This window comes from Pelobates fuscus, chromosome 4 (assembly GCF_036172605.1).
Source record: "Pelobates fuscus isolate aPelFus1 chromosome 4, aPelFus1.pri, whole genome shotgun sequence".
NCBI lineage: Eukaryota > Metazoa > Chordata > Amphibia > Anura > Pelobatidae > Pelobates > Pelobates fuscus.
The window spans coordinates 22,553,424-22,578,790 of record NC_086320.1 but is presented as its reverse complement, the minus strand read 5'-3'; the positions used below and the strand labels follow the sequence as shown (position 1 = coordinate 22,578,790).

Below are 25,367 nucleotides of genomic sequence, written 5' to 3'. Positions count from 1 at the left end.
GATGTTAAATTTAAAATAATGTTTTTATAAGAGTAATTGTTTAATCATTAGAAGTAATAATTGGAACAGGTATTTTAGAATTGGTATTGGGAAAACATGTATGTTTTAGTGCTGGTCTCCCAGGATGTCTCTCCTAAGCTAGACCCATGATTACAGCAGACTCTCTGCTAAACGTGGAGCTTGTGTTAAAAATAACTCTTTTACTTTAACAGAATGTCCATGTTGTACATATATGGAGTGCATTGTGTGTTTGTGTTGGATAACTTGCGTTTTCCCATTTTAGCAAAAACATGAACCAGTGTGCCTGTGTGATGAAGCCAGTGTGGACATACTTAACTATTTGCTGCCATTAACTAGTGAACAGACGAGGCCAAGCAGTCCATGTGTTTGTTTTTCTCCATGCCTTGGGGGTAACATTTTGCTTTCTAAGGCATTCAATAAGACCATGTTTATAATTGTGTCTCAAAATTAATTATGAAGAATTATCGGTTGCGAATGTGGAGTCCTTTAAAGCCCCCTATATAGAAACTGCTCATGATAAAAGCTTCTCCATTATGTTTCACACATTGAAACATATCCATGGCATGAACAGTACAAATCACAAGCCTGCCAAAAATAGAAAAATCACATTGACATCACCCCCAGTAAGCCTCCCACACCTTATGTGTCCCGTGCCATAATGGCACCAATACAGTATTCAGCTCTATCCTAAACACAGGTGATTCTGTTCTGTAGAATGGGGCGCATTGGGAGTTTTATTAGATACAGTTGCAAGAAAAAGTATGTGAACCCTTTGGAATTGTATGGATTTCTGCACAAATTGGTCATAAAATGTGATCTGATCATCATTTAAGTCACAACAATAGACAATCACAGTCTGCTTAAACTAAAACCACACAAAGAATTAAATGTTGCCATGTTTTTATTGAACACACCATGTAAACATTCACAGTGCATGTGGAAAAAGTATGTGAACCCCTAGACTAATGACATCTCCAAGAGCTTATTGGAGTGAGATGTCAGCCAACGGGAGTCCAATCAATGAGATGAGATTGGAGGTTTTGGTTACAGCTGCCCTATAAAAAACACACACCAGTTCTGGGTTTGCTTTTCACAAGAAGCATTACCTGATGTGAATGATGCCTCGCACAAAAGAGCTCTCAGAAGACCTACGATTAAGAATTGTTGACTTGCATAAAGCTGGAAAGGGTTATAAAAGTATCTCCAAAAGCCTAGCTGTTCATCATAAATGGAGAAATTTCAGCACTGCTGCTACTCTCCCTATGAGATGACTGCAAGAGCACAGTGCAGCCTGCTCAATGAGGTGAAGAAGAATCCTAAAGACTTACAAAAGTCACTGGCAAATGCTAACATCCCTGTTTGCGAATCTACAATATGTAAAACACTAAACAAGAATGGATTTCATGGGAGGATACCACAGAGGAAGCCACTGCTGTCCAAACAAAACATTGCTGCACGTTTACAGTTTGCACAAGAGCACCTGGATGTTCCACAGCAGTACTGGCAAAATATTCTGTGGACAGATGAAACCAAAGTTGAGTTGTTTGGAAGAAACACACAACACTAAGTGTGTCGAAAAGAGGCACAGCATACCAACATCAAAACCTCATCCCAACTGTGAAGTATGGTGTTGGGGGCATCATGGTTTGGGGCTGCTTTGCTGCATCAGGCCAGGATGGATTGCTATCATCGAAGGAAAAATGAATTCCCAAGTTTATCAAGACATTTTGGAGGAGAACTTAAGGCCATCTGTCTACCAGCTGAAGCTCAACAGAAGAAGGGTGTTGCAACAGGACAATGACCCAAAGCATAGAAGTAAATCAACAACAGAATGGCTTAAACAGAAGAAAATACGACTTCTGAAGTGGCCCAGTCAGAGTCCTGACCTCAACCCGATTGAGATGCTGTGGCATGATCTCAAGAAAGCGATTCACACCAGACATCCCAAGAATATTGTTGAACTGAAACAGTTCTGTAAAGAGGAATGGTCAAGAATTACTCCTGACCGTTGTGCACGTCTGATCTGCAACTACAGGAAACGTTTGGTTGAAGTTATTGCTGCCAAAGGAGGTTCAACCAGTTATTAAATCCAAGGGTTCACATACTTTTTCCACCTGCACTGTGAATGTTTACATGGTGTGTTCAATAAAAACATGGCAACATTTAATTCTTTGTGTGTTATTAGTTTAAGTAGACAGTGATTGTCTATTGTTGTGACTTAGATGATGATCAGATCACATTTTATGACCAATTTGTGCAGAAATCCATATAATTCCAAAGGGTTCACATACTTTTTCTTGCAACTGTAGGTATTTCTGTCATGGACTCGGTTACAGAGTTTTGATGTGAACTATTTATCCCGACAGTTCTAATCTATACATCCTGCAGTCAGGGCTGGTGCAAGGATTTTTGCCGCCCTAGACATCACAATGCCCCACCCATATGATCTGCCATGTTAACTACCGCCGGTGCTGCAGTGCCGCCGTGTTTACATTAAAAGGCCTGCAGGGACAGGCTATAGACACCAGAACCACTACATTATGCTGCAGTGGTTCTGGGGACTATAGTGTTTCTTTAATGTGAGGTAAATTAGAGATTAGTGCCACGAATAATATACTAGATTGCCTACTTACAATCAGATGAGGATGATGATGGGCTCTAGCTGCAGTCGGGCTCCACTGGTCTGGTGTAGAACAGGCTCTTTGGAGGCTGTTTGTAACTGTGGTCACAAAAATCAATGTTCTGGGAGAACAGGAAGCAGCTCCATTTTTTGGGGGCCCTTTACACAGCTTAAGGTCTGGGTCCCAGGGTCCACCTTCATGTTCCACCAATGAGTTTGTTCACAGGGGGTTGAGTGTGTAGAGAATGTCCTGATATGTGGGCTGCAAGGTGTGTTTCTGTGTATGTACGGGATGCAGTGTGTGTGTGTGTGTAAGGGATGCATTGTGTGTAAGGGTTGCATCAATTTCTTTCTCCCCGCTCCCCTACCTCTGTTGTAGCGTGGCTGAGCCCTGTATGGTCCGCGGATACAGGGAGCTTTTGTTTCCTGTACCCGGCCGGACTAACAGGAAGTGCACACTCAGTGTGCACTTCCTGTTAGTCCGGCTGGGTACAGGAGACAGATGCTCCCTGTACCCGCGGACCATACAGGGCTCGGCCACGCTACAACAGAGGTAGGGGAGGGGAGAGAAAGAAATTGATGGGGTGTTACTCCAAACATCTTAACTACTACAGCCTGCTTGAAGCCTGGTTTGCCCACTGGGCACAGAGTCTTCTATAATGGCAGCTGAACCGGATGCCAATTATTCTGAGAGCATTAGCACTCTCAGCCGTGAATGAACCTCTGTGCATGAACTAAGCAGAGCATTAAGATCGGCCAGCCTCACGTTCCTTTAAACCTCCTGTAGCTAATCTGCATTATTGGTATGTGCAGCGTTTCAAACTGCATATACAGGGGCAGTGCACCATGACCACTTTAAAACAAAGAAGTGGTTATGGTGCTTAAAGTAACTTGTTAAGTTGGTAATAATATATCAACCTTTGGACATACTTGGAAACATTTTAAATGTACCTTTCCTGGTTCTCAGAAAAGACCATGCTTGATAGTGTCCCTTTAAAGGGGTAGGTCAAGCACCATAACCACTACAGTGCATTGTAGTAGTTATGGTGCTAGTAAGTTGCAGATGCCATCTCAAATTTCCAGATCAAACTTTTTGTCGAGGGTAAACTTTGGGTTTCCTAGGTACCTGTGGCACAGCTTCAACTGACCGTATTGCTTACCAGGAAGTTAGACTGACGTGTCATCTGTTGCGCTAAATACCATCCGTGTATAAAACATATTGATATTTCTTATGCTGGGGAGGAACGTATGAATTGGCAGTCCAGCAATGGTGGGATCAGGCAGCTTCTGCCTCCTTGATCCACTAAAGTCAAACCACTTTGGTCTTACACAGAACTGGAGGATGGTGCTTGCACTCTGTTGTTAACTTGTATTGTTGCACTGTATTTATTATTATTATTATTATTATTATTATTTTTTAGCAATCTTTATTTTTACATTTTGGAAATACATGGAAAAATAAACAGAGTAAATGAAGGCATTCATGCTAAATGTATAGTCTTGGTCAGTTATAGAAGAGATTACTTGCAATTGATGTTTATAAACAAACATCATCAGGAACAAAAACAATTAAACATAAACCATTACACATATAATAAAAATAAAGTATGGTTAGGATCATTGTTTTGAAGAGGGAGAACAAAAAAAAAGTGCAACCGTTTTGTGACCATGTTGTTTATTTTTGTATTACTGTAGTTGCTTAATGCCCGATTACTATCAGATTTGAATGGTATGTCCGTTTCCTTGACCCCTGTCGTGGTTTGCCTGAGGGACCTCGGTGTCGGGTGTACAGGTTACATAGGGGGTGTGACGGTGGGTGACGGATAAAGTATTGTTTCCATGTAAAGTGAGAAGGCCTCGGCAATTAAGTTGATTCTCTTTTTGGTTAGCTATTTCTTGGATTAAAAAAAACAACAAAAAACACAAAACGTGAGACCCCCGCTCACCCATGCACGACTTTCTGTAACAGGGATAAATATTTCCCTCCCCAGGTTTGGAAGTGCCCCAGATTAATGCTACCTCTCAATAAATCATTCAAGGACCTCTTTTGGGTCAGTATTGAAGCAGCAATCTGAGCCAGAACACGTCTTGGCTGGGGTTTCTCATTACAGACATACCTAGGTTCCAGTATGCGTCGCGATACTTTACATGCTAATCCCATTTAGATGTCCGCTTTGTACACTATGTTCTTTACCTTTTAATATCTGCAAGTGGCACAATGTATCATTCTTAGTTTGTTTTTTTTCAAACACTCTAATAAAATAATACCCCATTATAATAAAGATTAGACACTGCTACTGTCTATGTTGATGCTTCTACAAGGAAATTATTGTGGAAATGTAATTTCTTATCTCTTTTTTTTTTCTTTCCTTGGCAGAAAAACAAGTCCAAAGTGATTTTTTTTCTTCTTATGTTTGAAAGGAACTACAGTAGTTAGTTTTTTTCCCCCCTATTTGTTATAAAGTATTTAGAGGCCACGATACATTGCTGTTAGTTGTATTAGGATGCTATTAATCATTCTCGCACACAACCAATTATGAGCTCATGACCGGTTCATTCAGCTAGCTGAACCTTGAACTACAACTCCTTGCTTAGAGCAGTGCTATAAAAAGAGAATTGGGTAAAAGCAGCCATGTCATCCCACCCCCCATTATTTTATTATTTTTAGCGTGTCATAAAGATAAAATCTCTATGAAATGGCCATAAAGATTGTGTTGGAATTTCATTGAAATTCCAATGCAGTTAAAAGGTATCGTAAGATGAAATAGGGTCCGGCATTGTATTATTGTAAAATCCGACCTTGATCAAACTTGACAAAAGATGGAGCGACTGCCATTAAGTCTCGTCACTCATTACAAGATCATTTCTATGGAGGCTCCCAAAATATGCAAAGACCCTGAAAGGTGACAGAGCTCCCTCAATCTCTTCTTGGTTTGGCAAATGCTTACTTTATATGCTGCACAACTTGTGCATTTGGAGTAAGTGTAAAAATTACAAATGGGAGCGTTTTATTATTATATTTATTTATTTTTGCATATTTTCTTTCAGTGGACTATGTATAGAAAATGCATTCGAATGAAAAAATAAATAGGTGAAATCCAGCCAGCGGCATCGTTTACCTTCTGTCTGGGGTTAGAGTCAAGGCAAAACAGAAAACATTTATTTACCTGCAACTAAATGCAATTTTTGCTGGACATCTGTGTGAACGGTTTGTGCAGTAATCGGCTGCAGATATCTTTAAGTTTTCTATCCTTTTATGGTTGCATGTGTGTCTGCGCTAGATCTGAGCCTGGCCAGTGTGACTCATTATTTCAGGAGCTGTATCTTTAAAGCAGTCATTTCACAGACACATCCATGTAATGTGCACGTCTAATGCGGATACAAGGTGCTAATTTTGGCAGCTAAGATGTATTTTTAACCTTCTGCAGATGTGATCCTTAGGGTTTTGTATGTCTAATATACGCGGGTGTGTTGTTTATTATATATGTAAAACTGCATAAATTCTAGGCAGGAGCTATTGCATTGTACAGATAGAGGAATACAAGGCACTAATAATCATTCAGGATATAGCAAGGTAATTGCAAAGGTGGTTCCCCAGATTAAAAGATCACTATAGGGTCAGGAACACAAACCATCTAGACCCCTTGGGCCCCTCATGCCTCCATAAATATAGCAAAATCTTACTGTATTCAAGCCTGTAAACAAGCAGTCTGCTGACATCATCAGAAGTGGTTGCCTGATCCAATCCCAGTGCTTCCCCATAGGATTGGCTGAGACTGACAACGAGACAGATCAGGGGCAGAGCCAGCATGATTCAAACACAGCCCTGGCCAATCAGCATCTCCTCATAGAGATGAATTGAATCAATGAATCTCTATGAGGAAAGTTCAGTGTCTGCATGCAGAGGGAGGAGATACTGAATGTTTAGATGCAAGGAGTGGCCTGTGAAGTTAACACTAGGCTATAATGTAAACACTGCATTTTCTCTGAAAAGACGGTGTTTACAGCAAAGAGCCTGAAGGTAATGATTCTATTCACCAGAACAAATTCTATAAGCTGTAGTTGTTCCCTTTAACTATCCTTTCTGACTTTCCAAACATCTTCTGAATTAACCCAACTGGCCCTAAAAGGACTTGAAATGAATTACATTTTGCTCCGCCTTGTATTGACAGATCCTGGTCTGTTTACCCAAATTCATGTGTGGATACACAGCTGTACAAGCAGCCACTGGGCAGGTACTTAAAGGAACACTATAGGATCAGAAATACAAACATGTATCCCTGACCCTATAGTGTTAAAAACACTATTTAGCTGGCCAGTCCCTTCTGCACCTCTTAAATTAATATAAAACTTACCTTTATTCCAATTCCCTCAATCTGCCTCCTTGGCTGAGATAATCATAACTGATGATCTCAGCCAATCCAATTATTTCCCATAAGAAAACTTTGGGAGGCTATTGTGCATTTACGGCAAAAGGCAACATTGCACCAATCCGTATCTCCTCATAGAGGTACATTAACCCTATGCATCTCTATGGGGGAACGTTCAGCACTTCCGTGCAGAACGTGGAGGCACTGACCCATGAACCACCTCTGGTGCTTGTGTAGTGACTGCCCACTAGAGGTGTTCCTAGCCAGCATTGTAAACACTATAGTTATTCAGGTGTCAATAGTGTACCTTTAAACAATAAATAAAATGAAACAAGCAGAGGTGTAAAGGTTATTATTAGATTATCTGGCTAGCCGGGTCATTATTCAAGGGAAACTTTAGTCATAGTGTAGTGGTGCTGGTGTCTGAAGCCTGTCCCTGCAGATTCAGCATTGTAAACATTGCTGCCCAAGTCCGCCTCTAGTGGCTTTCACTCACAGCCACTAGAGGGACTTCATTAGCTTGGTCTTGCAATCTTTGCGAGAGGTCCCCATAGGGAGATGATGATTGGCTACATGTGCACTAGCCTATCGATTCTTCTGTATGGGGAAGCACTGGATTGGCTGAGATCATTCAGTTTAGAGACAGTAGGTGGATCAGCAGCAAAGAGACTGGCATAGCTTGGGATAAAGGTGTGTAAATTTTATGTTATAACTGTTGAGGATGGACCTAAATAGTTAGCAGAACATAATAGTGATTGTATTCCAAATCCTATAGTTTTACTTTATTTAGCCTTGCACATGGGCACAGTCTGTGCGTATGTATGTGTTTGTGAAGGATACGTAGGACAGGGCTTCTAATTTCCAGTCGCTGTGCCATGGACCCTCCAGGCTTGCAGTGGCCAGTAACTTATTAAGGATTTCAAATCTGAATCCCCGCATAGGACATGATTTGTATGATCTAGACCTTGTCCTTGTGTGCCCATAACAATGACGGGTACTGTGCAGACCTTCAGGATATTTGGTCAATACGCAGAATATTAACCACAATATATCATTAGATCCAGAAAAAAGGCCGAACAAGACTGGAAATGTATCTGTGTTGGTAGCCTGTGCACTGTATGAGTCCATAAAAACATACAGCAAGGAATTTATTAAAGGACCACTCTAGTGCCAGGAAAGCATATTCGTTTTCCTGGCACTAGAGTGCCCTGAGGGTGCCCCCACCCTCAGGGACCCCCTCCCGCCCGGCTCTGGAAAGGGGAAAGGGGTAAAAACTTACCTTTTTCCAGCGCTGGGCGGAGAGATCTCCTCCTGCTCTCCTCCTCCGATCCTCCTCTTCTCCTCCCCGTCGGCTGAATGCGCACGCGCGGCAAGAGCTGCGCGCGCATTCAGCCGGTCACATAGGAAAGCATTCACAATGCTTTCCTATGGACGCTGGCGTGCTCTCACTGTGAAAATCACAGTGAGAAGCACGCAAGCGCCTCTAGCGGCTGTCAATGAGACAGCCACTAGAGGACATAGGGGGAAGGCTTAACCCATTCATAAACATAGCAGTTTCTCTGAAACTGCTATGTTTCTGAAAAAATGGGTTAACCCTAGAAGGACCTGGCACCCAGACCACTTCATTAAGCTGAAGTGGTCTGGGTGCCTAGAGTGGTCCTTTAATATCGTATCAACATTTTAGTTTATCTTTATGATTTTTATTGTCGGGAATAATAATTTTCCTTCAACAGTTGCAGACTGTGGAGTACTTTAGGACTGAGCTGATTTGTCTTTATACCACAGACACTAGATAAATAGGCAACCGGCAGATATGAAAGTCTGTGAATGTCTGAATTTCGAAGGGGGTTTCAGCTAAAAACAACTTTTCCATTAATCACTAAATAAGAGCTGATAAAAACCTTGTTTATTTTTGTAAATGGAGCATCTGCTTCCAAAATACTCCCTTATCTGCCTTGGAATTTGTCATGCTACTGTATTTAGCACTCTTCCTAATCCCACTCAATGTATCGAACATGTGCAACCTAATTAATAGCTCGGTGTTCTTGAGTTTTTGTAACTGTTGCAGGACTCAAGGGTCAAAGGGGACAAAAAGTGAATATTGGGTCTGAGTGCCGTTGATCAAGGAGTTTTCTATAATGCTGTCACTCAGTTCTGCAAGGCTTGTTACTACATTTGTCTTTGTGTGTTTTCTGTTTCTGCACCAGTAACCGAATTAGCACCTCTTTCCCTGGCGATTTCTGGGATGTGACTATTTCCAAAATAACATGTTTGGTTGCACACAGTCCTTGTTTATTATCATTCTAAATCTGCTGCTATGTTAGAACGATAAAACCCTAGTGTATGTTAATGTGTAGAGCGGCTGGCTGCATCCTTTCTGAATATGCGAACGTATAATGTTTCACGAACGACCGTAGCAATACATGGATATCAAATCTCCTAACTGTGGGTGCATCTTCTGACAAACAAACTGTACTCCTCGCTACACTGCTGTACAGAGAACAGGCTGATATTTTGCTGGTAAAAAGCAATAGAAATGTGTTTTTCAACCGCTTCTGTTATTTCTCTGCCATTCTCCTTACTGATAGGCCTAGCGAGGTGCTGGGGAGAGTGGGACACTGTGTGTGCTCAAAAAACACTCTAAAATACAAACCAAAAAAAAGTGCACTGTGTCTTTAAAAACCATACAATTTAGTTGTGATACTGACCATCATGAAAAAAGTGTTAAGAAAAGAAGCACTAATATATGATTACACTAATATTGCACTTATTTATATCAATACTTACCTGTGAAATACACATCACTTGGTTGCACATGCTATTGAGCACTTAGATTTTTGCAATCAGGCACTACTTATATTTGTATTGGTATTTTAAGACGTTTTCATGATTGTAAGTGTCACGACTAAATGTATGGATTTTAATGACACAGTGCATCTTTTTTTTTTTTTTTTGGGTGGGGGTTGATTGGATATTTGTGAATGTAGTATCTCCAGCTATTTGCCATTAGTCTGTGGGCTACCTTGTGTAGAAAATAGGAAGCAGTGTCTTTTACGATGTATTAACCCTTCTAACTGCAGCCGTAATCAGCACGGTGTACTGCAGTGTTTGCAAACCAGTTCAGGACTGCAAGTGTTAATGCCATTTTTCCTGCTCTCCCTGATCTTTAGCAGCAGCCAGCGAGTGACGTTAATAGCAAAGCATAATCTTTTCAAGAGCATCCATCCACAGCACAGATAGCACATATTAACTTATCTAACTGTCCTATGGAGGATGAGGCTGCCCTGTACCACGGTTTGGCAGGAAGTGGAGGGTATTATTTAATGCTGGAGAGGAAATGCTTATTATGTTGCATATAATACATTAAGCCGCTGAGAGTCTAAACACCATAACCACATTGTATTACTACAATGCACATAGTGCTTCCTCCGTGCCAGTACTACTCGCTGCCCTATTTGAACCAGGATATGTGTAAATTGCAGCTGCTCTATGGCTGTTATCCATGATATAAATTAGTACATTTGATAGAAGTGTAAAAATCCCATACAACTTACATCGATATCATTCATGTAAAAATATATGGAGACAGATTTATAGGAACATACAGAAATATTGGCAGGAAATATGAAACTATGGCAATGTCTGCCTCAGCTCTTTTATAAACCTGGCGTCACATTTTGGGTGTGTAGCATAAACATAATTATATCTTTACTATAACCAGTGATTTAGCACCTTTTTTCACCTGAAGGGAATCCAATGATTAGCACACGCTTTAGACTGCACTACCTTCTCAAGGGCACTTTGTCTGTCTACTAGAGGCAGTAGCTGTGCCTGTCTGCAATGCTTCTCTGCGAGGGAGGCCCATATCTGCTACTAGAAGAACAGGAGACCTGAAGAAAACATTGGACGCTCCTTTAAGTGTTACTGAACAGTAAATCCGATTCTCCGCTCTGTGATGGAGGGAAGTTATACGATCCCTCTCAATTTCGTCAGGGTGCATAGTATGAGTGAGGGCGGTAGAGGTCTTTTCGTGGGTTTGTTGGAAGAATCTGAGATATTGCATGTTGGCTTGGGATCAGCTCCCAGTGTCCTTGAAGAAAGAAAACATTTATTTACAGCTATAGAATCACACGGAATAAGGTTTTCTTTGCAGCCATGTATTCTGACTTTAAATAAACAAGTTCTTTCTATAGTAAGGCTAACAGACTTGGAGTCTACAACGGCAGCAAAAGGAAATCATGCCTCCCAAATGTCCTGGAACTGGCAGGTCAGTCACGATTTGAGAAGTCTGTAAGGGAACGCAGGTTTCCCTAGTCAAGTCACTAGTACAGTCAAGCTTGGCCCCCTTCCTCCCCCTTCCCAATGCTAAGAGATATGAAATGCCGCAATGTACATTAATCTTTGAATAATTCACAGTAAAATAATAACACAATTCCAGTGCCTATTACCATTTTAATAAACTGTAACCGTGAGGAAGTGCGAAGGAAAAAGCCTGATTTGTTTCAGGCTTTATATGATGCACCATGGGAAAGGTAGGCCAAAAAATGCAGTGGCGAAGTCTCACTCTTGAGGGTCTTGTCACCACTCAGCAGGTGCCAAACGCAAGTCTAGTAATAAGGCAGAGGGAGGTCTATTGGAGGAAAATTCTAATATCTAAAACGACTGAACTGTTGCATTACCCTTTAATTACAGATCATCTATATATGTTGCATGCTAAAACACTGCACAGTGCTGTGCCTTTAAATTAATTAAAACCATTGATTTAAAAAAAAAAAAACAACCGTAAAAACAATTGGGTACCACTGCAATGGGAATGTTTGTTGCACATATTCTTATCAAGTTGTTTTGATTTGCTTTTTGTTTGTGCAATTAACAGTTTCCTGCTATTTTTGCCATTGTCAATTCCAATTCTATTTATTGATTTTTTTTTTGTTTTGTTTTGTTTTTCCCACAGTGTTAAAAATAAATAAACAAACCACAATCCCATTTTATTTATTTATTTATTTTTGTTCGTGAAAACCTATTGGAAGGAGGTAGCGATAGAATCAGCATCACGTGGCACAGGATTCTTTTTCTTTCCACCGTAAGTCGTGACCTCATAGAGCTTCTCACACTCCGATCTGACACAGTCAGCACTTCCTGTGAACCACAACTTGTGTTGCTCTCACTATTGTTAGACTGGGTTATTCTGAAGGAAAAAAATCCAAGAGGAATTATTTACTATATCCAGTGTCCTGTTTGTTGGGAACTTGCTGGGAAATGCCAAGCTGCAAGACTCTCAGTAGAAGTCAGACCCCATAAGCAAGCATACAAATTGTTTTTCTCACTGAATATATTCACTTTTTTAATCTCTCCAACTCATTAATTGTGTAGTAGTCGGAAGTTTGACTCAGGCCAGGTAAACAGGATCATGGTTGCCAGTAACATCCCCCTCATATGTATATTTTGTGCTGGTGTGTGATAGATCTTTAAATAATAGGGTTTCCTATGGAATGTTGTCAACAAAATTGGAAATAAAATGGTTTTGTTTGTTCCTGTTTTCCCTCCAGTTCCTGTTTCCCACTGCAAGGCGAGAGTCAGCAATGCAGAAACAGCAAAGCTTCTAATCATCTTTCAGCTCGGTGACAAGTTATCCACAACCCCTTAAATCAGAACTATCTCCTAAAACACAGAGCATCACGATGGTCTCTATCTTGTGTTAAAATATGTTTTACTGGTTAGATGAACTACCTTTTTTTTTTTTTTTTGAGAGTCCGGGAAAGTTTTTTGTTTTTTTATGTTTGGCTTTTTCTGTTTTGTTTGTTTTAATGGAAGCATGTTACTGTATCACTGGCAATGAGCTTTTATGCTTTAGTGTAAAGCATATAAAATGGACTTTGATTTTCTTAACCCCTTAAGGACACATGACATGTGTGACATGTCATGATTCCCTTTTATTCCAGAAGTTTGGTCCTTAAGGGGTTAAACCAAATGAAAACAAGAAAATTCACCATAGTGCAGTTGCAGATATGTTAAAACGAATCTCTGTCCATAAATGCTTTCTACGCATATAGGAGCTAAACTCGAGGCAGCAATTGCCCAGAGCACCTGCCTTGCAAAGACTTCTCATTGAGCTTCATTGGGAAGTCTGTGATTGGACAGCCAGAGAAAGTCTGGGCAGGCTTAGAAGGGGAGGGATTGCAAGGGTTTTAGACAAGAGATCTGCAGCTTTAACAAGATGTTTTTAAGTATAACTCCAGTGAAAATTAATAATTAAATGCAAGCAGGTTTTCATTGAAGGTATGTCTAAATTGTGATTTTTATTTTTTCTATTTGTAAAGTGGAGTGTCCCTTTAAGGTCTAAAAACCTACCCATCATTGGCTACAGAACTCTGCTGTTTCCACTTTATTATTGTTTGTCCTATTTTTCTAAGAGATGTCTAAATAAAGTCAAGGCTCTTTTGTTCTATCTTATTCTTTTTTGGAGCAACTCCAGTATTATTGTTCCCTCCTTTTTAGCATACACTTTTAGTAGGTATTGCCTGGATGGCTAAAGGAACCATATAGTGACCAGAAAAACTACAGCTTAATGTAGTTGTTCTGGTGTCTACAGCCTGTTACAGCAGGCTTTTTCATTTAAACACTGGATTTTCAGAGAAAAAGCAAGGTTTACATTGCTGCCTGAGGACTCTTAAAGTGGCAGTCACTCAGATGGCCACTAGAGACGCTTCCTGAGTCAGTGCCTCTGCATGGAGGCGCTGGACTTTCTCTAAAGAGATGCAGTGATTCAATGCCCCTTTATAAGGATTAAAACACACGGTATAGAGAGCGCAAGATAAAAATAATACAGTGGACTTTCTAAGACAATGCTCCAAATTAAGTTATCCACAAGAAAATAATTGAAAAAAGCTGCTAGATACAATAAAAACCTTCCCAAGTTTTAGAACATCCCATAGGACAAGAAATAAAAACAAACTCAGTATCAGCGCTAAGTGAGCATACCCCTATTATTTAAAAAAGGGTCCAGCACAGAAAAATATCCATTCAGCAAAGAGTTTCAGTTCCAGTGTTATGTAGGGGTACTTTAAAAAATCCACAGGGATTAGTTACTGTAACAGTAGCACATATGGCAAGTCTGTGTCTTTATACGTATCCAGACCTTAAAAAAAGGAAACTGACATAGCGTAAAAATGTAACAACTTTTATTCCCATAAGAAAAAAAAACCATAAGAGAAACTCTTACAATAATGTATTGTGAAGCTTATCTCTAAGATTCACAAGATTTTTTTATCCACGGAGCGGTAACATTCTACTCTTCCATTGATACTCTGTTTGAATTTTGCTTTCACTGTGAAATTTAGAGATAAGCTTCACAATACATTATTGTAAGAGTTTCTCCTATGGTTTTTTTTTTCTTATGGGAATAAAAGTTGTTACGTTTTTACGCTATGTCAGTTTCCTTTTTTTAAGGTCTGGATACGTATAAAGACACAGACTTGCCATATGTGCTACTGTTACAGTAACTAATCCCTGTGGATTTTTTAAAGTACCCCTACATAACACTGGAACTGAAACTCTTTGCTGAATGAATATTTTTCTGTGCTGGACCCTTTTTTTAAATAATAGGGGTATACTCACTAAGCGCTGATACTGAGTTTGTTTTTACACCTTTATAAGGAGATGCTGATTGGCATGCGCGATAGCCTCCCGATGCTTTCCTATGGATTGTATATAGGGTCAGGAATACACAGTGTTTCTTAAAGTACCACTATAGACACCCAGACCACTTCGGCTTAATGAAGTGGTCTAGGTGCCAGGTCCATCTAAGATTAACCCTTTCTGCTGTAAACATAGCAGTTTCAGAGAAACTGCTATGTTTACACTAGGGTTAATCCAGCCTCTAGTGGCTGTCTCATTGACAGCCGCTAGAGGCGCTTCAGCACTTCTCACTGTGATTGTCACAGTGAGAAGACGCCAGCGTCCATAGGAAAGCATTGAGAATGCTTTCCTATGGACTGGCTGAATGCGCGCGCTTCAGCTGATGACGGGAAAGGAGGCGGAGAGTCCCCACCGCTGAGGGAGCCCGGCGTTGGAGAAAAGGTATGTGCTTAACCCCTTCCTCACCCTAGAGCCCGGTGGGAGGGGGACCCTAAGGGTGGGGGGACCTAGAGACCCTATATTGCCAGGAAAACAAGTATGTTTTCCTGGCACTATAGTGGTCCTTCAAGGTAGGTCCCCTTTTCAGGAATTCTTTCGTTTTCCTTTTCAATCAAATGTAGCTTCTCTTATTTTGAACATTTGATCACATTGTCGACGTGTAGCATTATATTTGTTGCTTTTCTCCTTGGCATGCATAAAACATTGCTTCCTGGTAAAACAATGAATAAATAAATCTCTAAAAGAATGGCCCATTGTAAAAATGACATTAGCTGCGGCTATGGTAGATAGTATGCTTACCTGCTGACTGTCCATCCAGAATCTTGCAGCAGAGTAACAACCTGTGTACAGACCGTATACTGCTGGTCTGTTACATGCTGAGCACACGAAGGTTCTGCAATCCACTTACATCAGTTTCAGAATGCCTTCCTCTACTTATTGCTATCCATTATTTATTATAGATTTACTGCTTTTACTATAGTGCCATAGAATAAATAACATAAATATATGGAAGAGAAAAGGTACACAATATTATAGTGCTATATGTGTTATGGGAAAATAATGCACAAATATAATAAGAGAATTGGATGGTTTGAGTGTTTCCAGAGCCTCAGTATGGTATTATGTTCACTTAATAAATACATTAACTTATTTTTTTTTTATATATTGCAATGTTTGTGTTAAGATATGGTTCTGTTAATCTTATGTAAAAGTCCTGGCAATTTCAAATAAATAGATGACCGGAGAGTGTATCTATATTGTGTGCAAATTTATATAGTGACTGTTTCTTTAAATGTGTAGCTACAGACCTTGCATTCCTCTCTCCCTGTTCCTTTGGTATTCATTTACTGAAAAGGGTAAAAATGCTTCTATATAGCAGAGTTCGTGCCATTATTAAGTACAGGAATTGTGTGCCGCTCAGGATTGCGATCCAGGACAATGGCAATGTTTGTGGAGTGTTTTAGCTTTGTGAAATAACATGCAAGTTATTTGCAATTGTTCACAAAGCCACACATTACCTCGAAATACCTCGCAGGGAAGATCATCGTGATTTACCCAATGTGATGATAGTGTACATTTCAATGAGATGACACCTCCGTACTGACAATCGGGTAACCCCCTGTAAACAAATGCCAATGGTTATCCAAATAAAGGCAGCGATTGACTGCCCATTGTACAGCTGATCGCTATGTTTTGTAGTCTTTCATTCAGCCGTGTGTGTTGTTATCCTTCTACAATTGAATGTTTTTTTGTCTTTCTTTCATTGACACATTGGATACAATAAAGAGCTTGGACTTCTTTGCATTCCTAGTTTGACTTTATGAATCAAGATTGTTTTAATGAGTGTTTATCTAGAAAATTCCTGGAAACTACAAACAATGTGTGGCTCATGGACTGATAATGCCACTAGGATGTAGCACGTTGCCCCTCGCACAATACCCATTCATGGCTGGTTTAGTGGAATGGCTGTGAATACACTGCTAGCTTACCCATGCTGTGTGACCAGGTATCTAGCTGTTTGTAGTCACTGACCGCCTTATTAATCAACAAAATTAGGTTAGGTATAAAAAGTGTTGGCTTTATACATTTTAAGAAGGTAAGTCTGAGGTTACAGAGCCACAAGTCCAAATTGCAGTGCATTAAGCAAAACAGCCTAATATTGCAACACTTTGACCAAATGTATGATTTTTGGCTTACATTTTGCTTTTGCTGTTTGCTTTTCAGTTCATTGCAATCCGATTTTTAGTTAATAAACCACATTGTAATATTACAGAACTCCTTTAACTTCTTAAGGACCAAACTTCTGGAATAAAATGGAATCATGACGTGTCACACACGTCATGTGTCCTTAAGGGGTTAAATAAGAACTGATTTGCAAACCAAATAAAATACACCACAGCTAATTTACTTATAAATAAAGAATGACAACTGCTAGTTTGTCCTAGAATGTGTCACTAAATGGGGGAGAGATCCATACATCTTTAACTGGGGAGACAGCAGTGTGTAGATTAATAGGGGAGAGATCCATACATCTTTAACTGGGAAGACAGCAGGGTGTAGATAAATGGGGGAGAGATCCATACATCTTTAACTGGGGAGACAGCAGTGTGTATCATTATAGGGGAGAGATCCATACATCTTTAACTGGGAAGACAGCAGGGTGTAGATAAATGGGGGAGAGATCCATACATCTTTAACTGGGGAGACAGCAGTGTGTAGATAAATGGGGGAGAGATCCACATGTCTTTAACTAGGGAGACAGCAGTGTGTAGATAAATAGGGAAGAGATCCACATGTCTTTAACTGGGGAGACAGTAGTGTGTAGCTAAATGGGGGAGACAGTAGTGTGTAGATAAATGGGGGAGACAGCAGATGATTTTGCAATAGAATATAGATATTTGCAAGAGATATTTACTTTAATCCCTTCACAGCAAGAGTCCTGGCATTTAAAAATGCAATTGTTCATTTTGTATTGAATCAATTCTGCTAATATATTAAAACTGAAATTATAACAAACCTCAAATAATTTAAAGGCTCCTCAAAATGCAAAGGGTAAACAGATCCTTAAAATTGCTATCCTGCTTTAGAGCACGTTTTATGCTGAAATCAATGCAGCCCTAAATGAAATACAATAATGCCGAGTTAAATTCTGGTCCCCATGCAGTGTCTTTAAAAGACGTTCACGTTGCCATAGGAACAGGTGTAGTATTTAGTGTGAAAAAAAACAAGTGTTCTGTGAGAAAAGGCGCTTATATAAATATCATAAAAAAAAATAGTAAGAAAGCAGCTACCATACAAGTGTAACTTTCTCTAACTTAACCCAAGAAAAACTAACCGAGTGGTCATAATAGCCCACACTAGTAACACAAACCTACCCTCGTACACTGTACTGGAATCATTGAGCAGCACCTATAATGACAGGCTCAGATATCACAGATTGATGGGTGCTATGGTGACACTGTCCCTCTTCTGTTCTCCAAGTGGTAAACGCCATGAGAACATTAAAAACAAAGGCAGAGACTCCTAGTGTAATATGTATCTCAATATGAAATAACCGAGCAGTTCATATGCATGTTTAATTCACAGAGGGAGTGAGGGGGTTTAGTATTCCCAATACTAAAATGTTCATTTAATTGACTAGTGCTATGACCTTCATTGTTGCATTTACTTTCAAAACGGTTTAATTTGTTGCTGTTCTTGAAAGGGTTAATAGTATAAGCTACAATAGGAATGTAGTTAATCTCTTTAAATACATTTTTACGCTTACTCAACAATTTATTTTGACTTTGAGTTCAGATGTTTTGGTGGATTTATCGGTTAAACAGTGAATTTTAACAATCTGGAAAATGTTTCACGTGGGTATAGCGGAAAAATGTTTTTTTTATTATTACAATAGTCTGTAGTATACGTTATGGTAATAAAATGACCTGCCATTTCCTTAAATAAACCATATTTACCTTCTTCATCTATCTATATGGCTTTTTTCCCCTTTAAGATGTGGTTTTAGTATCTTTATTATTTTATTTTAATGTTGTTCACTTGGGCTGTGAACTGGATCAGGAGTCCAGGGATGGTTACACCTGGCACCCAGACTTGATCTCTCTATTAGAAATTTTAGTATTCTGTATGAAGATGGTGGCAACTGCGAAGGACAGCTTCAGGTAAGTAAAACCTACCTTAACTGCATCCCATGAACGCAGGACCTTAACTGGAGATCACCTTTTGGGATCTTTTCAAAATATCCTACGACCCTCAAAAGTGACACAACTGGTTTAAGAAAAGATTGACGTTTTTTCATCTTTCAATGTAATAAATATTTTCAGATGGTTTTTGTTCAATATTTAGTTTTATATCTGGTAATTTCCCTTTAAGTCAGTGTTATTTTATGATGTTGTTAACATGTTTGGCTTTTTTCAACAAATAGACAGTTTTTGATTGCACTAAAAAGTATTTATTTTCCCTAGGTCTTCCGGAGCAATACTACAGTCTGACGTGGTTCCTGAGCCCTATCCTCGGTTTAATTTTTACTCCACTTATTGGATCTGCTAGTGACCGCTGCACGCTGAGATGGGGTCGTCGACGGCCTTTTATCCTAGCCCTGTGTGTTGGCGTTCTCTTAGGAGTTGCACTTTTCCTGAATGGCTCTGTTATTGGTAAGCACTTACAGCTTTGACCCTAATAAGCACAATTTACCCATTAAATTCACTTTAACAGTTAACAGCTCCCAAGGCACTGAAATGATATATAATATATGTAGTTGGTTTGGGAGCTGCACCCCAGCACTATCATTATTGGAGGTCCTTGGTGTCCGAGTGTTTTAACACCCACTCTGTTTTTACCCCCATGCACTCGGTCCTGCTTGTGGACACTTCCCCAAGCAGGACCATCCTCTGTACTGAAGCTGCCAAGCTGGCTTCAGTGGTTCCCAGACTCCTCCAGCAAGCGTGAGTATTGCCTGCTCGCACTACTTGGCACAAAACTCAATGCTGAGGATTAGATTGACAGGTGGGGAGAGGCCAACTTATTTGAGAGTTATAAATTATAATCTGTACATATTCTAGCATGTCTGCTGGCACAATGTATGGAAAAAAATGGAATTTAAAGCTCTTTAAAATGAAACAAAAGTTTGTGTACCATGGCTGGACATTGTAGTCACCCAACAAAAACAAGAATCCCTGCACACAGGTTCTGCCTGCAAATTCTGGCCCTCTGTCATGGAGGTGCGCTGTGCCAAAGGTGGACAACACTGAATCCACCAGAATACTCACAGAAGCAGGCAACACTCCAGGATCAAGAAGGTAAATTTATTTCAGGATACACCACCTCATAAAGTGCAAAGTGCAACGTTTCGGCTTAAGAGAGCCTTTATCATGCATGAGGTGGTGTATGCTGCAATAAATGTACCTTCTTGATCCTGGAGTGTTCCCTGTGTCCTTCTGCTATTGTAGTCACCCAGACCATGCAATTTCTGCATTGCAGGTTTAGGATGGTTAACCTCTATATTCCAGACAGCCACTAGAGACTCTTCCTGCTCCCTAACTGAGTTTATCTCTGTGAACCGACGCTCGACGTCCTCACACTTTGCATGATGACGTCCAGCGGCTTCAAAATCCCCATAGGAAAGAATTGAGTCAATCTTTATTGTCTACACGTCGGGCACACATTGCGCACCATGCATGTCGTTGCCCCTTTCAGTGTAACGTCACCTGGCAGTGGGAGCTGAGGCACTGGAAAGAGGTAAGTTTTATAAAAGGGTTTTTTACTCTCTCAATATCAAGGGATACAAAACTGTATTACTAATGCTATATAGCGTTTCTTTAAAGATCTCAGCTGTCTGTGTTGTCATATTGATTTCAAATCCTGTTTCATAATAAAATGCCCTACTCGTTATTTAACAATAGCCGGGCTTTGCAGAATTATTCATACTCCGTAAACAGGACATTTCATGCTGATGGAGTCTGGTACTTTGCATACAAATTGTGCTTGCCAGTTTAGTGGGAATGCACTATAAATCAATGAATACTATATCACCATGAAACAATGAAAACAATAATGAACATTTCAGATTCATAAATTATTCAGGTAAACCGATTGAAAATAGTTTCTCTAAAAACAAAGGTCTTGATCCATAGTTTTCTTGCACCATAACCACTACAATAAGCTGAAGATGCTTGAAGTTTTCCTGTTAATGATGTATGCTATGAAACCAGATCTATATAGTGCCACCTGGTGGGAACATATTAAACCAACACTAGATAACAATGTATCCAGGATGGCTCTGTTCCAAGTGATGCAACAGTTCTACATGTATTAGTTAACTATGAGGGCAGAAATTGCAGGGTTTCAGGACATGATGGCCTGTTTGTAACTTGTTGTAAAACATCTAAAACTAGAAGAGTATGTCATGCACGTAGATCAAGTATAAATGCCCTATTATTATGTGTCAAAATTCCTGCATAATGGTGATATGTTCTCTGGCTAATTAGAGCACTCTAGGGTTCATTTACAACGGGGATATGAAGAGTCCTGGAATCTGATTTGTTGAATACGGGGTGATTCAGCTTTTTAATTATTCTCAGCACACAGGTGCTCTTGTGGAATTGTAGGGTTTGCTAGAAATTTGGTTAATATGTGGGTGAAATATTTGCCCTATGAAGTGATGCCTTCAGGTCATGTTTTTTTGTGTGTGACTAGTAGTAATAAATAAACATGTCTTGTGGATTTTGTTCCATAGATAATAAGGGTGACGGTGGTGGTAGTGTCCCGTTAATGTACTACACAATAACACATTGTGGATCTCCCTCTGTGTAAGCCATGTGTTTTTGTTGTGATCATTGACTTGTTATGGTGTTTTTTAACCCTTTGGGGTGATGCAGGGAGCAGGTGGGTGAGTGAATAGGGGGCCAACGTCCTGACTTGCTTTGCTTTGCCAGTTCTGGGCATGAGAAAACACAAGGAACCTGTTCACAGGGAAACATTTCCTGTTGTGATCCATTTTCCTTTTCATGCCTATCTAACATTGCATCCTGTTTCCAGTATTATTCCCAAAAAATATCTCTTTCTGGCATTTTCTGGAGTTTTTTTTCTTCTAATTTTTCATTCTTGTTTCTGTTCTTTACCAAGACTCGCCAGGGGGAACGGAGCTGCAGGATTTCTGTGGGAATATTAACTTTCCCACCTCTTCCAGATAATGGGTGCGGAATCAATCAGTACGTGTGAAGGATAGCTATTCACAATGCATGGCTATCCACCCTCTAAATAACATTAACTTTTTTACTGCCTGCCTGACCACTCACAATCCTTCTTTTTAGTGATGTATACATTTTCTGAACAAAAAAGCATTTGTGTATTTAAACGTAAATAATAGGAACTATTTTTTCTGTGTAAATAATTAGGTCTCTCTTTGTGTGTGTATGTATGTATGTATGTATATACATATATATCTAATTTTTTTTCCCCCTTTTCATCCAGGCTTGCAATACAGTTTGCAATACTCCTGTTGATTATTACTTTACTGAGAGGGTAGTGGATGCATGGAATAGCCTTCCAGATGAAGTGGTAGAGGTTAACACAGTGAGGGAGTTTAAGCATGCGTGGGATAGGCATAAGGCAATCCTAGACTTGAGATAAGGCTAGGGACTAATTAAAAGTATTTCAAAATATTGGGCAGACTAGATGGGCCGAATGGTTCTTATCTGCCCTCACATTCTATGTTTGATTGTTCACAATTTATTGAATAGGGTACTGCTATTCACGATTCCTCAGTTTAATAATTGTTAAGTTAAACATGGTATTCTCCTGCAGGTCTTTCTATTGGCGATGTTCCTGACAAGCAGCCCATTGGCATTGTTCTGACCGTACTTGGCGTTGTAGTATTAGATTTTTGTGCTGACGCAACAGAAGGGCCAATCCGGGCATACTTATTGGATGTGGCGGACACTGAAGAACAGGACATGGCGCTTAATATACACGCATTTTCAGCCGGTAGGTAAACTTGTTCATTAATGGCTCTAGAATGTAAATTATAAAGTATGTGAGGCTACAGAATGCATGGTTTAAAAAGTGCAAAAAGGGTGAACATTTAAGAGGTTACAGAGTCTATGGTAAAAGTGTCAGAACCTACAGGACGCAATGCAAAAAGTATACAGGCTATAGATCGAACACCGGGGTTGGAAGTCTTAAATGTTATCTATAAATAAGCCTGTTTAGTTATCTTTTTAACTGTCGTGAAGAAAAAGTTCTTTAGGGAAACTGAAACACAGACCTATATGAAATATATGGAGTCTAAGAGTGCAGGGATATTTTTTTTTTTTTTTTTGACAATCTTTATTTTCCAAAATCAAACGTGTACAGTACATGTGAACAAGATGAGCTGTAGGGCACACCAATCATCATAGACCCAAAAGAAAAACTCCGGTATGTGGCATAGGAATTTACATCATAGCATAGTTATAGCAAAAATGAGCCCCAGACAGAGCCCTCCAGATAGAGCATAGAAAGCAACTGGTTAACAAGCTAGTTAGTACATTTGCAAGGAGCCACGATAACCTGCTTGTGGTCCGGAGTGCGCAATGGTAGACAGATGTGGGTGACTACGAATCGTTGGAGCGTACAGAGGTAAATCAAGAGTGGGGTGTACAGTACAAATAGGGTCTAGGGCGGGAAGATGCCAACGTTAAGGAGTTTCTGTTAGGGCTAATAACTTACAACAATAAAGTCAGGTAAATATCACATGTGGGCAATTCAGCTTAGTCGTAATATGGGTCGTGATCCCCTTTTACATGAGCGTAGACTGTGACGATCAGCAAACGGGGTATGGGGTACAAAATGGTGGGATAGAGGTATGCGCCTGTTTCGCGATACCTGGTCGAGAAGCGGCTACGGGGTAGTCTGGCGGGTATGGGTAGGGGTCATCCGTCACAGCGGTCTAGGGATCTGGTTAAGTCAGAGTCCGTCAGGCCGGTCAGTTAACGTGAGTGGGTTAGTATAGTCCAAGATGCGAGGGGTCAATGACCCTGTGTCCGAAGTCTGGTTATGAATGACAGGTGTCCAGGGTAGGGCAAGGTCTGGGCGGTATATGGATGGTATTTCAATGTAGGTGGGCAGGGAGAGGAGGGGAGGGGAGAGAGGGTGGGGACGAGGGGGGGGGGGAGAGGGATCCACGGTTCCCGGCCCCGTCCATCATGAGGTACCACAGCCATGGCATCCAGGCACGATCGCACCTCTCCAATCTGCCCTGTAGGGCTGCCGTGAGTGATTCCATGTGGTGTATCTCCCCTACTCTGTCTAGCCACCGCTGGAAGGTGGGTGCACCCTTCTGTCTCCACTGGGCGGGAATCAACGCTATGGCTGCAGTCAGGAGGTGTCTGACCAGGGATTTTTTGTAGGCCGAGATAGACATGTCTGTATGGTGCAGTAGCATGGTGAGAGGGTGAAAGGGGAGGGTGATGTCTGTTATGAGACGGATGGCTTCTCTGATTTGCGTCCAGAAAGGCACAATATCGGGGCACGTCCACCAGGTGTGGAGGAAGGAACCGTCCGTGCCACCGCATCTCCAGCATTCCTTAGGGGATCCCGGGTCTATACGGTGTACCACGTCAGGGGTTTTAAACCAGCGCGTGAGGATCTTAAAGCCTGTTTCTTGAACCTTAGAGCTGATGGAGGTTTTGTGTGTTAGCGCAAAAATCTTGTCCCATTCCTGGTCCGTGAGTGTAGTCCCTGTCTCTTCTTCCCATTTAGCTATATATCTAGGGTGTGTCCGATGTTCGCTATCAAGCAGTGTCGCATAAAGCAGTGATATTCCCTTGTCCGGGTGGGTTCGGGACGTGCACAGTGACTCAAACTGTGTGGGGGGTCTGTGTAGGCACTGTTTGTTGGAAAAGGCGTTATAGTAGGCCCGTATCTGAGCATAGTGGAAGTGGTCTAGTCCTGTGGGGGCCTTGTCACCCAGGATGGCCGCAAGGGGTATAAGTTGGTGTCCCTGTAGGAGCTGTCGGAAGCTAAGCCAGTCGGAGTCGGTGAAGGAGCGCAGGTCCGCTGGCGTGAGACCCCCACCCACCCCCGGGTTGTGGGTAATGGGTGTAAGGGGGCTGTCGGTGGTGGTGAGCTGGCGTGTATACCGTAGTGAGCACCAGACCCGTAATGTAGCGTCGATCAGAGGGTTGCCCGTTTGTAGCGATGTTAGAGTGAGAGAGCTGAGCCACAGGCGGGAGGGAAGAGTGCCCTTCGCCTGCGCCTGTTCAATGGGGACCCACTGCTTGGCCGTGGGGTGGGCGTGCCAGTCTATCACCCTAAGCAGATGTGTTGCGTGGTAGTACCCTTGAGGGGAAGGGAGGCCTGCGCCCCCTTTGCGTTTGGGGCGTTCTAATAGTGCCCTGCTAATCCTGCTTGCCTTCCCATTCCATACAAATTGCCGTATGGCTGTGTTCAGTGATTGAAAGTATGTCCTGGGGATGGTGATGGGGATAGCCTGGAACAGGTACAGGAGACGCGGGAGTATATTCATTTTTACTACGTTGATTCGTCCGAACCAGGAAACGTAAAGATTCCTCCAGCGTTGCAAGTCCGTTTGTATTACCGCGAGTATGGTGAGGAAGTTCAGTCGAAATAGGGATGATAGGTCGCTGGGCAGCCATACGCCAAGATATTTAAGTTTGGAGTCACACCACGAGAAGCGGAACTGGGTTTTTAAGTGAGCGACCCTCTCAGCTGCGAGGGAT

General features: G+C 41.0%; 1 protein-coding gene across 1 annotated transcript in view; it reads left to right on the top strand.

Annotated features, from left to right (window-relative positions):
• SLC45A4 (solute carrier family 45 member 4) overlaps positions 1 to 25,367 on the top strand; it is a 117,463-nt gene that overhangs the window by 70,973 nt on the left and 21,123 nt on the right. Inside the window, exons 3-4 of the mRNA XM_063451011.1 lie at positions 19,113 to 19,301; positions 22,453 to 22,632. Coding sequence (XP_063307081.1) covers positions 19,113 to 19,301; positions 22,453 to 22,632 — 369 coding nt within the window. The remainder of the gene's footprint in view (positions 1 to 19,112; positions 19,302 to 22,452; positions 22,633 to 25,367) is intronic.